Here is a 16,795-nt window from a genome sequence, read left to right on the forward strand (position 1 = left end):
GCTCAGTTTTTGCAATAATGACAAGACAGTTTTATGAGATGACAGTGTCAAATACAACTGTTGCATTATAAAACCTCAAATCATTTGAGCCTCAAATCAAATGTACTTATTAAAGAGAAGATCTGGAACTTTGGCCACTACAGAAGTCATTTTTTTAAACTCCTGCTTTGGGCTGGATGTGTCAATGCGGAATTAATTTAAGTGATCCTTCCAGAAGATCTAGTCCCAACACAAATCACTGAGGTAAAGAATGGATATTTGACAGAATGTTTCAGAATGGATATTCGACAGATATTTGCCTGTAGTTTTCCTTACATCCACCAACAGCAGTTAGGGACCATCAACATAGTGACAAATCTAATTTTTCAAATTTCAATTAGTCCTAAAATGTTCAAAACTGGTTCTTTGTCGATTTACATCTCACACTATTTTTAATTATTGATTTACATTTTTGAATTTCAATAGCTCTTTGGTCAGAATGTACAGTCAGTGGGCCTACACATTGCACACCCTTTAGTTTGTCCATTTTCATCTAACGTGTTTATACATTAATTTTTCAAACTTTAACATTTCAATAGCTCCTTGGTCATGTGACCTACTGACCTCAAACAAGGTTCAGAATGGCCACTGACTACCATTCTATATTGCACACCCTTTTGTTTGTCCATTTTAATCTCACACAATTTTACATTAATTTTCCTGCTCTACCCCCCTGAAGGACAGTGTCACTCACACACCTATTCACTTGGGCCTTCTCCCTGGGGCCTTCCTGACCTCCAGACAGGCCCCCATTGACCTGGCCTCCACACCCCTCTCCCTTGGCCTTAGAGTATAACTTACTCCCTGGAATTACTAAAACATCTATAATCCCACTGTCAGGAACCACGTGCACCTGGCAACCCGCAACAGGCTCTGTGCACCTGGTAAACCGTTACAGGCTCTGTGCTCCTGGTGACACGCCCACTTTTTTCTGCTCACAGACTAAGTCCCCACTCCAACCTCCTTGGCCTGAGTGCTGCCCCCACCCCACGAGTCCGGCCACCCATGCTTGGACTCGGGGCCTTGATGGAGGCCTCCTTGTGCACCTGGTAACCTGAAACAAGTTCTGTGCACCTGTTGACCCACCCGCTTTTATCCGCTCAGAGACTAAGTCCCCAACCCCCACAGACTGAGTGCTGCCCCCAGCCCCTGAGTCACGCCCGGTGGTATCAGAGGCTTTTCTGTCTTACAAACTGGATCAGTCTGACATTCTGTTTTACAAACTGCCTTTGCCTACTCCCTTTGTTATAATAAATATCGGAGCTCAACCATTTGCCTCCCGTGTCTGCATTTGGGTCTTGCCTTGTGCCCTTATACTGTGGACATTCTGAAATTAGTTTAAGGTCAGTAGGTCACATGACCAAGGAGCAATTGAAATGTTACATTTTGTAAAATACATGTAAAATTGTGTGAGATGAAAATGGACAAACCTAAGGGTGTGCAATATAGAAGGGTAGTCAGTGTACATTCTGAACCTTGTTTGAAGTCGGTCACATGACCAAGGAGCTATTGACATTTTATAAAAATATTGTTTAAATCATGTAAAAACCTGCAAGATGAAAATGGACAAACTAAAGGGTGTGCAATGTGTAGGCCCACTGACTGTACATTCTGAACCTTGTTTGAGTCAAATAGGTCACATGACCAAGGAGCGATTGAAATTCGAATGTAAAAAAGTTTGTACTTTGTTTACGCTCCCTAACTCATTTAACTAGGAATATAAAATGCTGCTCACATTTCCACATGTTTATTAGCTTTGGAAAGCGAATTCATGTCCAAATCGTGAAAATAAGACCCGTGCAATGTAGTGCGAAATTTTTCCAACATCATAACACTTATTTGGTCTGTGGCTCAAGTGGTTTGAAAGCGCAAATATCCGTCAAATATCCAACTTGAAACTGTCTTTACCTCTACACAAATCTAGGGTTCGGTGCAGTTGGTCATACGTTCTATCGGTTCGGTTGGTTGCCAGAGACAAGACCCAGTCCGTCAGTCTTTTTGTTCTGTATCTATGGATGCGACGCAGTCGTTCGTTCTAAATGTTCCATTGCCATACTGGCTGGCAACATTTGTATCCCTTGCTGCTAGCTAGCCATCCAGCCAACTACGGCTAACTCAGTCACGTCAGAAAGTGCAGTGACATTTTGTAGTGACATTTATTTTGATTCATCCATAACAATGAGCCGCGATTTTGCCTGGCACAGAAAATGTGCTCACTCGTCAGGACACTGTTGTTCAGAGGATCTAGCCAACACAGTTAACACAATCACTTCAAACTTAAGCTGGAAAGAGTGAAAACTAGCTGCATTTTGTTAAGTTTGATCTTTTTTTCAATTGACATTTCTTTGTATATATCCATAAAAATGATGCCAGCTTATTCATGATTTCGACTGGCTGAGAAACGCTCACTGTCTGTCCAACCTCTCCTACCAACACTTTCATTATTATGGGACAGCTGGAGGTCAAATTTGAATATTGAAACAATGTTGGAAATGTCGGAGAGGTTTATACAAATCTCCGCTGTTGAAAACAAAATGTTCGTCTAAAAGAAATGTGAGATAATGTCTAGATGCTTTTTATAGTGGAGATCAAGTTTATAAATTGCCTGGCTGGGCTGATGAGACAGTGGATTGCACAGTCAGATGGAACAGAGTAAATAGGCATTTTAATGTCATCGATTTAGCCGGTGGCAACTTTTGGAATAGACACAGTGTGGAATATGGTTTTAACCAATCAGCATTCAGGATTAGACCCACCGTTGTATAAACATGTATAAATGTAATGTAAATGTATAATCTATGAGCAAAATTACTGTTCTACTTCAATTAGCCACAAAATCCCTAGTCTTCTGGAAGCTGTGTGGCGCCATTTTGAGTAGGTCCGATCTCTCCGGAATCCTTGGTACTTTCTTACCCCATTGAAGTAGACATTTAACATGGTTACGGTAAGGGTTAAGTGTACGCTGGGAGTCAGGAAGCAAGTACAGGAAGTGAAAATTGAATAAATAGAACATACAAAATACAAACCAAGAAACACGAAAAGTGCACAGACATGAACCCGAAACAGAGTCAACGGTGCCCGAGGGAAAAAACACTGGGAGTGACAGATATAGGGAAGGTAATCAGGTAGGTGGAGTCCAGGTGAGTCTCATGAGGCGCAGGTACGCGTAACGATAGTGGCAGGTGTCCGTAATCATGAGACAACGAGGACATGAAAGGGGGAGTGGGAGTAAATGTGACAGTACCCCCTCCCTGGCGCGCTTTCCCAGCCATAGGACATCAACCAGAGGGACGGTCCTGGGGACCATGCCAGTTGCCTCAGCTGAGGCGTGGGGGCCTGACGAGCCGGCTGAGGCCCGGGGAGCCTGCTGAACCAACCGAGTCTTGAGAACCTGTTAAGCCAGCTGAGGCATCCCCGGTTGGTTCGGCAGGGGCACTTGGACCCGAAACAAGATGATCTGGTCTGATGAAACCAAGATTGAACTATTTGGCCTGAATGCCAAGCGTCACATCTGGAGGAAACCTAGCACCATCCCTCCTGTGAAGCATGATCATGGCAGCATCATGCTGTGGGGATGTTTTTCAGTGGCAGGGACTGGGAAACTAATCAGCAAAGATGGACTGAGCAAAGTACAGAGATATCCTTGATTAAAATCTGCTCTAGAGCATTCAGGACCACAGACTGAGACGAAGGTTCACCTTCCAACAGGACAATGACCCTAAGCACACAGCCAAGACAACGCAGGAGTGGCTTCGGGACAAGTCTCTGAATGTTCTTGAGTGGCACAACCAGAACCCGGACTTGATCCCGATCGAACATCTCTGGAGAGACCTGAAAATAGCTGTGCAGCAACACTCCCCATCCAACCTGACAGAACTTGAGAGGATCTGCTGAGAAGAATGGAAAAACTCCCCAACTACAGGTGTGCTAAGCTTGTTGAGTCATATCCAAGAAGACTCGAGGCTGTAATCGCTGCCAAAGGTGCTTCAACAAAGTACTGTGTAAAGGGTCTGAATAGTTATGTAAATGTCATATTTCACATACATAAAAACAAAACAATTTGCTAACATTTCTAAAAAACGGTTTTTGCTTTGTCATTATGGGGTATTGATGAGGATATATACCCTATACCCACAGAATTAAATGAACACAATTGACCAATTATATATATATTCCCCATACTCAACTGACGCACCAGGGTCCATATCCAGAACAGGATCACTACGGACCGTGGGTCCTGAATACCAAAAAATGTGTAAACATTTTTAGTCTGGCTTCGACCCGTGGTCATATAAACACATAAGAAATGGAAAAATGTGTGGAGTTGTGTAAAATATCTGCCCCATGAAAGATGAAAAATGTGCTTTAAAACTGCTATATTTTCTCTCCGCCAACAAGAGGGGTGTGAACAGTTTGGGGTTGCATGGGTTGCGAGGTGGGGATTTGTTACTATGCTGTTAAATGACTATCCATCCGGACCTTTGCCACCTAGGAAATGTGTGTGACGGATCCTTTCCAAATAGTACTTGTATTTTTTCACAGAAATAATGCAAGAATGTCAGAATGACAGGCTATTAAATAAAATTGTTCCACATATGTCCCACACTGCCTCCTTGCTGTGAATTTGCATCACCTAGCTGTGAATGTGCACCGGCATGTATTAGCAGCTCAAGGCTCAGACACGCTCCTTCCCCGGGAGCGGATTGCTCTGGCTGGGAGGTGAGCTGGAGTGGCCGGCACGGGGATTAGCAGGAGGGAACACGACAAAAAACATGATACCTGTAGTGCACTTGTGGCCAGAGCCTTGCTTACAAATGACACCCTCACAGTGGAGTATGTTCTATTCAACACGAAGACTTGAGATTCACATATCCACAAGGAGTAGCAAATAGACTTCACACAGCTCTCTCTCACACAAACAACCAAACACCAAAAGGAGCAATACCATTAACCTTGTGTGTGTGTAGTAAAGAATAACTTGGAGAATTTGTTGTTTTTCCCTCTTCTTGCCATTCCTCTCAAGCTGCCTTTGCTTTCACACGTTGTAGCCCACCTCTCAATTTGCCCTCCCCCCAGCGAGTGTCATCATGACACGCAGCTTTGAAAAATACAGCCACAGAATTGCTCACTCTGGCTCCAACGCTGAGGAAAGCAGGACTATTGGGCACGACGAAGAGATAGAATCAGTGCCGACACTTCTTATCACAACTGCAACAGGAGCCAATAAGAGGTTTTCACAGAAATGACTGATGGGCCCCTCTGTTAACCCTATGAAGAATGTGGTGAACGGATGATCAAAACAGGACCTCAGTGGCTTCTCTTTATTCTTCTCAAGTGTCAGGAAAGCTTTATCAGCACTAACTAGCACCAGAGGTCACATACATTTTGTGCTTCACAGCAATTGTTGGCATTCACAGACTGGAAGAGGAACAGGGAAGCTCTCACATTGACCAATGTCAACCACCGCTATGGACAACTCAACCTTACCTGGCTTAGAGGCAGCAACTGCAAGTGGGGATGCTGTTAACCCTTTAGGGAGTTCCAATGGCAGCTTGTCCGAAACCAGTGCCTGGGGCATCAGTGGCAGTGGTCCGTGGCTGTTGGCGTGCATGTTATCCCTCATCATCCTGATGACGGCTTGTGGCAACACTCTGTTGATCGCTCTGGTGTTTGCCCAACGCTCCTTGCGCAACACCTCCAACTGTTTCCTGGTGTCTCTCTTCCTGTCTGACTTGATGGTGGCTCTGGTGGTGATGCCGCCGGCAATGCTCAATGTGCTGTACGGGGCCTGGGTGTTGTGGCCGGGCTTCTGCCCCGTGTGGCTCTGCTTCGACGTCATGTGCTGTAGTGCCTCCATTCTCAACCTGTGTGTGATCAGCCTGGACCGCTACCTCCTCATCATCTCGCCGCTGCGCTACAAGCAGAGGATGACCCCTCCTCGGGCCCTGCTTCTGGTGGGAGGGGCCTGGGGTCTGGCCGCCCTCACCTCCTTCTTGCCCATCAAGATGAACTGGCACAGCTTGGGTCATGGGAGTGGCCATTCCCCAATGCACGGGGCTGGCAGTGCCAACGTAAGCACATACCCAGAGCTGAGCTTGTGGTACCACGCCTCCTACTTCCAGCTGTCGCAGTCCGGTGGCCTGTCCTTCCAGTGCTGTCTGCGGGTTACCTTTCCTTTTGCCCTGGTGGCGTCAGTCCTCACCTTCTTCCTGCCATCCAGTGCCATCTGCTTCACCTACTGTCAGATTCTCCTGGCGGCGCGGAGACAGGCGAGGCGGGTGGCGGCGCTAAGTCAACCTCCGTACCCGCATCATTCGCCTGGGGAGCCTTCTCACCCTCCGTCACCAGGTGGGGGCGCCGCCGGACATGCTCACCTCGAAGGAGATGACTACAGTCATCAGGAGAACCCTGTGTCACGCCACGTGCCGGTGAGAGCGTGGGGTGGTAGAGGAAATGAAGGGGGATACAATGAGGCTACGTCCCAATGCTGTATAATCCGTCCCTGTATGATCAGTGTGTGCCTGGATAGGTTTCCACCATGGTGCCTTCTCTGCCTCTCATGCCCTCTCAGATTACTTGTCATGAAGGAAAACAAATGTGGGGATTTAGCTAAAATAATTAGGACACAGCCATTGATTTGGGAGATGGATTCAAGAATTTGAGATTACGAAGGTGTTGTGGGCTGATTATGTGTGTGTACACTCCCCTACGTATTTATTTGGACTGTGAAGCTAAAACTTTCAATTTGGGTCTATACTCCAGCATAAAAAATATATATATGAGACAACAGTACAGAATGTCACCGTTTATGAGTGTTTTCATGCATATCTGTTTTACAGTTTAGAAATTAATACACTTTATCTAATCCCCCACATTTGAAATTCACTTAAAGAGTATTCAATTTAGTCAAATGTTTAGTGTTTGATCCCATATTACTAGCACACAATGATTACATCAAGCTTGTGACTTTACAAATGTATTGAATGCATTTGCAGTTTGTTTTGGTTGTGTTTCAGATTATGTTCTGCCCAACAGAAATTCATGGTCAATAACAAATCCTCTGAAAGATACAAAGAGGCAGGAGGGGCAATGGCGCCTGTTGATGGAAAACTGGTTGATAGAATAAATGGCACAGACATTTCATTGTATTTTTCTAGTCAATGACATGTGCTACACTCCTGAGATTGTGGGCCTTGGAAAGTGATTCATAACAATGTTATTCCACACGGACTTTTCAATGTTTTCAACAACCCTTCACATCTCTTTCAATGTGAGCATTACATCTTGTTAAATGCAAGAGTTAGGCCTACATACCTTTCCTTTTTTCTGAGACTCCTCGAAAAATCAGGCCAAGGATGCATCTAAATTGACATCTTCTTGTCTCTTCTCCTGAAAGTAATTTGGTGGAAGCTATCTTCCACCAAATGTGGAAGATAGCTCCAACTATAAATGTTAGCTTTTGTGTAAGTGCACATTGTTACATAGGTGCTTAAAGCTATTTATACCGGTTTGCTGTTTGTACACAAATAACTTTCTATGCATTAGATTTGTGCTCACCCTGGAAATATTGTTTTAATTCCACTTCATTGTTTTAACTCAAGTTCATTTGCAAATCCTTGAAATTGTGCATGCCGCGAACAGGTAAACAGTTTTAGGGCGGCAGGTAGTCTAGAGGTTAAGAGCGTTGTTCTTATCCCAGAGCCAACTAGGTGAAAAATGTGTCGATGTGCCCTTGAGCAAAGTCCTTAACCCTAATTGCTCCTGTAAGTCACTCTGGATAAGAGTGTCTGTAAAATGTTTTAAGAATCATGTAACAATGTGGACCTGTAGCTACCTTGTAAAGTTAAATAAATACCTAGGTTTTTTGGATACATTGAGATGCAGTCCTTGCCCGTGTCCGAATAGCTATACTAGCATACTACATACTAAAACGGCATACTATGTACTCATTGTCGCATAGCCTACTATTTAGCACCTACCGTTTAGTAAAAAGGAGGCGATACAGTATAGCACAGCCGCAACGCAGTAGCAGCTCCTGACTGGATATGTGGATTTTTCCAAATTCAGACATGCATCACATTGACCAGCATGATAATATCTCATTTCAAATTTGATTAATTTCTCTAAACTCGGAATAGAATAGAAATTGAGTTATGGGATCACTCAGGCTGGTTATTTGCAGACTATCACATTCAACCTACACTTTCGCCCATATAATCCATTTATCCTATTTAAAAAACTCTGAAGATAGAAACATATAATTTGGTTCAATTTCAACAAATGCATTAGTGAAACCAAAGTTCTGTAACATATACATTAGATCAAATAGCCTAGTAGGCACACCAAAACTTTTCAAATGTTCACATCAAAACACTATTGCATAGAAAAACCTGGAACTGCTGGACAGCAACATAAACTAAAGCACTGATCAGTGGGACCGAGATCAAAACGACTGCTAAGGCTTGATCCATAAATGACTGATGTGATTTCAACAACGCAGACACATCCCGAGATCCACGGTGCCGACAAATTCAGAAATTAAAAGATAGTTTAGTATTTACACTGAAAAAATATATAAACGCAACATGCAACAACTTCAAAGATTTTATTGAGTTACAGTTCATATAAGGAAATCAGTCAATTTAAATACATGAATTAGTCCCTTAACTATGGATTTCACATGACTGAGAATACATATATGCATCAGTTGGTTACAGACACATTTTTTTTAAATTAGGGGCATGGATCAGAAAACCAGTGACCATGCAGCATGACACATCTCCTTTGCATAAAGTTGGTCAGGCTGTTGATTGGGGACCGTGGATGTTGTCCCACTCATCTTCAATGGTTGTGCGAAGTTGCTGGATATTGGCGGGAACTGAACTGAAACACACTGTCGTACATGTCGATACAGAGCATCCCAAATATGGTCAGTGGGTGACATGTTTGGTGAGTATACAGGCTATGGAAGAACTGGGACATTTTCAGCTTCCAGGAATTGTGTACAGATCCTTGCGACATGAGGCTGTGAAATATCATACTGAAACATGAGGTGATGGCAGCAGATGAATGGCACAACAATGGGCCTCAGGATCTCGTCACAGTGTCTCTATGCATTCAAATTTTCATCGATAAAATGTAATTGTGTTTGTTGTCCGTAGCTTAAGCCTGCCCATACCATAACCCCACCGCCACCATGGGGCACTCTGTTCACACGTTGACATCAGCAAGCCACTTGCCCCAACAATGCCATACATGTTGTCTGCCATCTGCCCGGTAAAGTTGAAACCAGGATTCATTCGTGAAGAGCACACTTCTCCAGCCTGCCAGTGGCCATCGAAGGTGAGTATTTGCCCAAGTCAGTTATGACATCGAACTGCAGTCAGGTCAAGACCCTGGTGAGGACGACAAGCAGGCAAAAGAGCTTCCCTGAGACGGTTTCTGACAGTTTGTGCAGAAATTCTTTGGTTGTGCAAACCCACAGTTTCATCAACTGTTCTCAGACAATCCCGCAGGTGAAGAAGCCGGATGTGGTCCTGGGCTGGCATGGTTACACAGTGGACATTCCTGCAGTCATCATGCCAAGTGTACTCTCCCTCCAAACTTGAGACATCGGTGGCATTGTGTTGCGTGACAAATCCCCAGCACAAGGTGCACCTGTGTAATGATCATGTTCTTTAATCAGCTTTTTGATATGCCACACCTGTCAGGTGGATGGATTATCTTGACAAAGGAGAAATGCTCACGAACAGGAATGTAAACAAACATTTTAGAGAAAATCATTTTGTGCATTCCTGGGATCATTCCTGGGATCATTCCTGGATCATTCCTGGGAGAACACATTTTTGATACACTGCTGATTTTGCAGGTTTTCCTACTTACAAAGCATGTAGAGGTCTGTAATTTTTATCATAGGTACACTTCAACTGTGAGAGACGGAATCGAAAAAAAAATCCAGAAAATCACATTGTATGATTTTTAAGTAATTCATTTGCATTTTATTGCATGACATAAGTATTTGATACATCAGAAAAGCATAACTTAATATTTGGTACAGAAACCTTTGTTTGCAATTACAGAGATCATACGTTTCCTGTAGTTCTTGACCAGGTTTGCACACACTGCAGCAGGGATTTTGGCCCACTCCTTCCATACAGACCTCCGCCAGATCCTTCAGGTTTCGGGGCTGTCGCTGGGCAATATGGACTTTAAGCTCCCTCCAAAGATTTTCTATTGGGTTCAGGTCTGGAGACTGGCTAGGGCACTCTAGGACCTTGAGATTCTTCTTACGGAGCCACTCCTTAGTTGCCCTGGCTGTGTGTTTCGGGCCTTTGTCATGCTGGAAGACCCAGCCACGCCCCATCTTCAATGCTCTTACTGAGGGATGGAGGTTGTTGGCCAAGATCTCGCGATACATTGCCCCATCCATCCTCCCTTTGCATACTGAAAATACATTATTGCGTTGTTTCCCGCTATTAGTTGATTTCGGTAGCGCATCTCCATATCTAATTAACCAGCTGTTGTCAAACCGAAATTAGTATGATTTTTGAAATGTCGCACACTATTAAACCGTTTTTGTTTTTGCATACTCAAATGGCCTATTTAGGATGCAAGTATAGGTATTCGGACACGGCCCTTGTCTCTGACCGCCCTGTCCGTCCCTCTGTCCTCAGTTGTCGGTGAACAGCGAGCGGCGGCTGGCCCACCGACAGGGACGGAGGGCAGTGAAGGCCAGTCTGACCCTGGGAGTCCTGCTGGGCCTCTTCTTCAGCGCCTGGCTGCCCTTCTTCATCACCAACATGGCCCAGGTCAGTGGCTCAAAATGTATCGGCCTCTTTATTAAAGAGTGATTTAAACATACTTTTACATTAATGTCAAGCATAGAAGAGTATACATGTTCTCCTGAAATCCTAGTGACATCTCAATTTCCAAACGTTCACTTTACCTCCACATTAATAAAGAAATTGGCCTATAAATTGCACAATCGAATCTGGTCATTATTTCTCTTCGATATCAATGATATTGTTTCTTCTTGCAGCGCTTGCAGTAAACTTTGGGATTCAAAGCACATTTCAATCGAGGGCTTTTCAAAAAATTATGAGCTCAACACTAGGGGGGATCAGTTAGCTGCTCTGAGCCGAGATGAATAGAAATCTATAAATTGGTCGAAGCTCATCTTCTCAGGGTCGAAACATGCAACCCACATGCACACAGTATATTGTATAGCACATCTGTTATCATTATGTTTGTGTAAACCCTCCCTATTCATTGCCAATTATTCCCTGTATTACAGAACCTGGACCACATCCATTCCGTGTGTGACGCTCCATCTTATGGCAATTAAGTTTGCTTTGTGTGTGCTCTGAGGTTGCCTTATTCCTGTGGGAATGGTGTCAGCTAGAATAGGGTTTCCCAAACTCAGTTATTTGAACTAACTGTGTAGTGCTAAGAAAATACCAAAACGGGCATCAAAACGGGCACCAAAACGGGGAGGGGGTGGGGTCAAGTGGATACTAAATAGATTGTTTGTATGAATGGAAATGGATGTCGGTCAAGTGGAATAATAAGCAGTAGAAAATTAAAGACAAGAATTTTGCTTGAAAATGTTCCCTTATCTACTGGAACATACTGTATATTTAATGTCCACTCATCCTTCTTGATTTTAGTGCCAAATTCTAGGAGACAGACAAACTTTTTTATTTGACTTTTGCCAAAACAAATTTTTAAATTGTAATATTATTGTAAGATGTCTCACATGTAGAGTATATCTTCATTCACAGTGAAAAACAAATGTTTTGGAATCCTATTTCTTTCAATTCAGGTCTGTGGTCTTCATCTGAGCTCCATATTTCATTCGCCTCATTGACTCGATTGGGTGTTTTTACTGTTCCGTCACCCAGGTTTATCATTGCTGGAGTGTTGCCATGTGGTTCAGCATGAAAGCAATGTGTGAAATACAATTGGGGGGGTGGGGCTCATCCCAAGAATGTGTCAATACCATGGTCTTTTTGGGGTTGTAGAATTTTGGGGAGAAAAATGATAAGATGCTTGATTAGGTGAAAGAAGCCAAACATAAAATGTACCCCCCTTCACCATTTGCTCATTATCTAAAATCAAGGGGAGCATGTTAATCTTCAGGATTAAGTGTGTGACATAAAATGATTTAATCTAAATTGGTACTTATCGTTGTCCTGCTTTCAGGCTTTCAATGATCCAGTCATTTCATTTCCCATCTGTGTCCCTCACTTCACTCCTCCAGAATATAGCAGACAGAGGGCTCAAGTGTCTGCCTTCCTTTCACATGCAATGTGGTATGTGAACACCCCCCTCCCGTTTTCAGCATCTCACTCACTGCCTCCCTCATTCATCTTCATAATATAGGACACTCCAACAGCAGTCTTTTCCCTTTCTCTCTGATACACCATTGTGAGCCAGTCTTTCACCCTTCTATGGGTTATGTCCCTATATGTATAAGCAGTATATATAGGTGTATATGTATGTGTATATGTGTGTGTGTGTATGTATATATATGTTCTACTTAGGTTCTGTACACTAATGAAAAGAGCCTTTACAATATTATTTTCTGTTTTACCTCTTACTGGCTACATATTTCCTACAAGAATACTTTTCATAAAAAAAATTGTTTCACAACATCTTCATGCTACGTACATACTGAACACAACCCCGGTGCCTGCCTTTTGCTCTCTCTCTCTCTCTCTCTCTCTCTCTCTCTCTCTCTCTCTCTCTCTCTCTCTCTCTCTCTCTCTCTCTCTCTCTCTCTCTCTCTCTCTCTCTCTCTCTCTCTCTCTCTCTCTCTCTCTCTCTCTCTCTCTCTCTCTCTCTCTCTCTCTCGCTCTCGTCAGGCGGTATGTGAGTGTGTTCCCCCGGCGCTCTTTGACGCCATCACCTGGCTGGGCTACTGTAACAGCACCATGAACCCCATCATCTACCCGCTGTTCATGCGTGACTTCAAACGGGCCCTGGGGAGGCTGCTGCCCTGCTGCTCCACCCACTCGCCCCACAGACCCTCACTGGCGCTCTCCCTCTCCCTCCGCAACTCCGGTGAGCCCAACCTGCCCACGGAGCCCCCCTCCCTGACCTCCGACCCCCCACAGCCCCCCGCCACCGCCACAGACTCCGTCAACCTGTTTGACAACGACCATGCTGGGATTGAGCTGCCCCTGCTGTTGCCCAATCAGGTGGACACGCTGGACTGAAGGGGAGGATGGAGAGTAGAGTGTGAAGAGATGTTACATACTGTAACTTATTACCACCAAGGGGAACTTGGCTGAGGGGAAAGGTTGGAGGAAGGTGTAATGTTAAACTCATCAAAGCAGCACTTGTGGGTGGTAGCAAGATGGAAAAATAATCTAGACTGTGCAATTTAGTGAGCATACAGGGCAGGAGTGGATGAGAGAGAGTTAGGTGAATCACTGGGTGACTGCATTAGATGACATCACTGTGATAACAATTATAAAAAATGCCAGGGACTCATTCATGCTGCATTGTCTTCATATTCACAAAAGTGGGAGGACGGCTATAAATAGTATTGTAATTAAATGTTTTTAATTAACATCCTGCCTACATTAAAAGTACATTACTTTAACACACTATACAGTGCATACATTATTCATCACTTATTAGGCTGCCATAGTCAAATACATCTAAAAGCCCTAAGGGGTTCACATGTTCATGATTAGTTCAATTATGTTTTTCACTGGAAGTTGCCATTTGTGTCCACTAATGTCTTCACTGAGTGTTCTGGCACCTGAGTGTGCTGAGAAGCTAAAGGAGGTCTGTCCACAGACAACTGTGATGTTGTTGGTAATTCAAGTTGAGAAGAGGCAGAAGAACTGCAGTTGGTCCTATAGCCTCCTATGTTCGCCTGTTTGGTCCCATGTCTTGATGCGTTCCCTCAAACTCGAGATGGGAAGCTGCACCGTTGTCTTTATGGGCGGCATTCCCCTCAGGACTATGTTGCAGGTTACCCTGAACACTATATTTTCAGAGGAGGAAAAGTGGGCTTTCTAGACATATTTTCAACCCTTCGTAGATGGAAATGAAATATGTATAACTGGACATTATTTGACACTTTATAGATTTCACGTTGTGTAACTGAAGTTTTGTTGTGAATAAAAACACCATGTTGCTAAATTCTGCCTTATATACTGCAGCCATCGTTGACGGTGACGACATCGTGATGTGACAGGCAATGGTTTAGTTTATTTGAAATTGACTGGCACCGCGCACGAGAGTCGGGCACGAGTGACATTCCGAGATATTTCCCTATTCCTATTTGCTATAGCCTATTTCAATAAATGTTATATACAGAACGCAAGAGAGAACGGTAGGCTAGACAGAGTGGAGAACTCCACCAAAGCAGTGCAAAATGTCCAGTCAGAAAATATTATTTCTCTCTGTCGAATGCATGGGCCTTATAGCCTAAACCTATTCATTAAAAAAATATATACTCTAACAGTAGTTCCCAAACTTTTTATAGTCCCATACCCCTTCAAACATTCAACCTCCAGCTGTGTACTCCCACTAGCACCAGGGTCAGCGCACTCTCAAATTATGTTTTTTGCCATCATTGTAAGCCTGCCACACACACACTATACGATACATTTATTAAACATAAGAATGAATGTGAGTTGTCGTCACAACCGGGCTTGTGGGAAGTGACAAAGAGCTTTTATAGGACCAGTGCACAAATAATAATAATCAATAATTTTGCACTTTATTTAACCATCTAACTTTTTTTTAAACGTATTTGTTCATCAAAGAAAATTGAGTAAGAGAAAGTATATTAATAAGTACAAATTTGAGTAAGTAAGTACATTAGAGTGTCTAGCTTGAGAAACAGACGCCTCACAAGTCCTCAACTGGCAGCGAAGAGGCAACTGGGATGCTGGCTTTCTAGGCAGAGTTCCTCTGTCCAGTGTCTGTGTTCTTTTGCCCATCTTAATCTCTTATTTTTATTGGCCAGTCTGAGATATGGCTTTTTCTTTGCAACTCTGCCTAGAAGGCCAGCATCCCAGATTTGCCTCTTCACTGTTGACGTAGAGACTGGTGTTTTGCTGGTACTATTTAATGAAGCTGCCAGTTGAGGACTTGTGAGGCGTCTGTTAGACACTCTAGTGTACTTGTCCTCTTGCTCAGTTGTGCACCGGGGCCTCCCACTCCTCTTTCTATTCTGGTTTGGGCCAGTTTGCACGGGTTGGTGAAAGGAGTTTGTACGAGATCTTCAGTTTCTTGGCAATTTCTCGCATGGAATAGCCTTCATGTCTCAGAACAAGAATAGACTGACCAGTTTCAGAAGAAAGTCTTTGTTCCTGGCCATTTTGAGCCTGTAATTGAACCCACAAATACCGATGTTCCAGATACTCAACTAGTCTGAAGAAGGTCAGGTTTATTGCTACTTTAATCAGAACAACAGTTTTCAGCTGTGCTAACATAATTGCAAATGGGTTTTCTAATGATCAATTAGCCATTTAAAATGATAAACTTGGATTAGCTAACACAGCATGCCATTGGAACACAGGAGTGATGGTTGCTGATAATGGGCCTCTGTACGCCTGTATGTAGATATTCCATAAAACATTTGCTGTTTCCAGCTACAATAATCAATTACATCATAAATAATGTCTACACTGTATTTCTGATCATTTTAATGTTATTTTAATGGACAAGAAATGTACTTTTCTTTCAAAAGCAAGGACATTTCTAAGTGACCCCAAACTTTTGAACGGTAGTGTATATACAGTGCCTTGCAAAAGTGTTCATCCCCCTTGGCGTTTTGCTATTTTGTTGCAGTACAACCTGTAATTTAAATGTATTTAAATTTAAATTTAAAATTTAATTGTATTATTTTTATTTCATGTAATGGACATTAAAAAATATTTAAACAACGTAAAAGTGGTACATGCATATACATTTACATTTACATTTAAGTCATTTAGCAGACGCTCTTATCCAGAGCGACTTACAAATTGGTGCATTCACCTTATGACATCCAGTGGAACAGTCACTTTACAATAGTGCATCTAAATCTTAAGGGGGGGGGTGAGAGGGATTACTTATCCTATCCTAGGTATTCCTTAAAGAGGTGGGGTTTCAGGTGTCTCCGGAAGGTGGTGGTTGACTCCGCTGTCCTGGCGTCGTGAGGGAGTTTGTTCCACCATTGGGGGGCCAGAGCAGCGAACAGTTTTGACTGGGCTGAGCGGGAGCTGTACTTCCTCAGTGGTAGGGAGGCGAGCAGGCCAGAGGTGGATGAACGCAGTGCCCTTGTTTGGGTGTAGGGCCTGATCAGAGCCTGGAGGTACTGAGGTGCCGTTCCCTCACAGCTCCGTAGGCAAGCACCATGGTCTTGTAGCGGATGCGAGCTTCAACTGGAAGCCAGTGGAGAGAACGGAGGAGCGGGGTGACGTGAGAGAACTTGGGAAGGTTGAACACCAGACGGGCTGCGGCGTTCTGGATGAGTTGAAGGGGTTTAATGGCACAGGCAGGGAGCCCAGCCAACAGCGAGTTGCAGTAATCCAGACGGGAGATGACAAGTGCCTGGATTAGGACCTGCGCCGCTTCCTGTGTGAGGCAGGGTCGTACTCTGCGGATGTTGTAGAGCATGAACCTACAGGAACGGGCCACCGCCTTGATGTTGGTTGAGAACGACAGGGTGTTGTCCAGGATCACGCCAAGGTTCTTGGCGCTCTGGGAGGAGGACACAATGGAGTTGTCAACCGTGATGGCGAGATCATGG

General features: G+C 43.8%; 1 protein-coding gene across 1 annotated transcript; it reads left to right on the forward strand.

Annotated features, from left to right (window-relative positions):
* The first annotated feature begins 5,198 nt into the window (after positions 1 to 5,198).
* On the forward strand, positions 5,199 to 13,256 carry LOC124046862 (5-hydroxytryptamine receptor 6-like). The gene is made up of 4 exons (XM_046367651.1): positions 5,199 to 6,063; positions 6,127 to 6,467; positions 10,713 to 10,847; positions 12,903 to 13,256. The coding sequence occupies exons 1-4, from the start codon at positions 5,493 to 5,495 to the stop codon at positions 13,254 to 13,256; spliced, it is 1,401 nt and encodes a 466-aa protein (XP_046223607.1). The 5' UTR covers positions 5,199 to 5,492.
* The last annotated feature ends 3,539 nt before the right edge of the window (positions 13,257 to 16,795 follow it).

Source organism: Oncorhynchus gorbuscha, linkage group LG10 (assembly GCF_021184085.1).
Source record: "Oncorhynchus gorbuscha isolate QuinsamMale2020 ecotype Even-year linkage group LG10, OgorEven_v1.0, whole genome shotgun sequence".
Classification (NCBI taxonomy): domain Eukaryota; kingdom Metazoa; phylum Chordata; class Actinopteri; order Salmoniformes; family Salmonidae; genus Oncorhynchus; species Oncorhynchus gorbuscha.

What these genes read in the sequence shown, in the direction of transcription:
- LOC124046862 (XM_046367651.1), top strand. Translation starts at nt 5,493, where the DNA reads ATGTCAACCACCGCTATGGACAACTCAACCTTACCTGGCTTAGAGGCA. An exon ending in GATGAACTGGCACAGCTTGG is followed by an intron (nt 6,064 to 6,126) that starts GTCATGGGAGTG and finishes GCACATACCCAG; the next exon opens with AGCTGAGCTTGTGGTACCAC. An exon ending in TCATCACCAACATGGCCCAG is followed by an intron (nt 10,848 to 12,902) that starts GTCAGTGGCTCA and finishes CGCTCTCGTCAG; the next exon opens with GCGGTATGTGAGTGTGTTCC.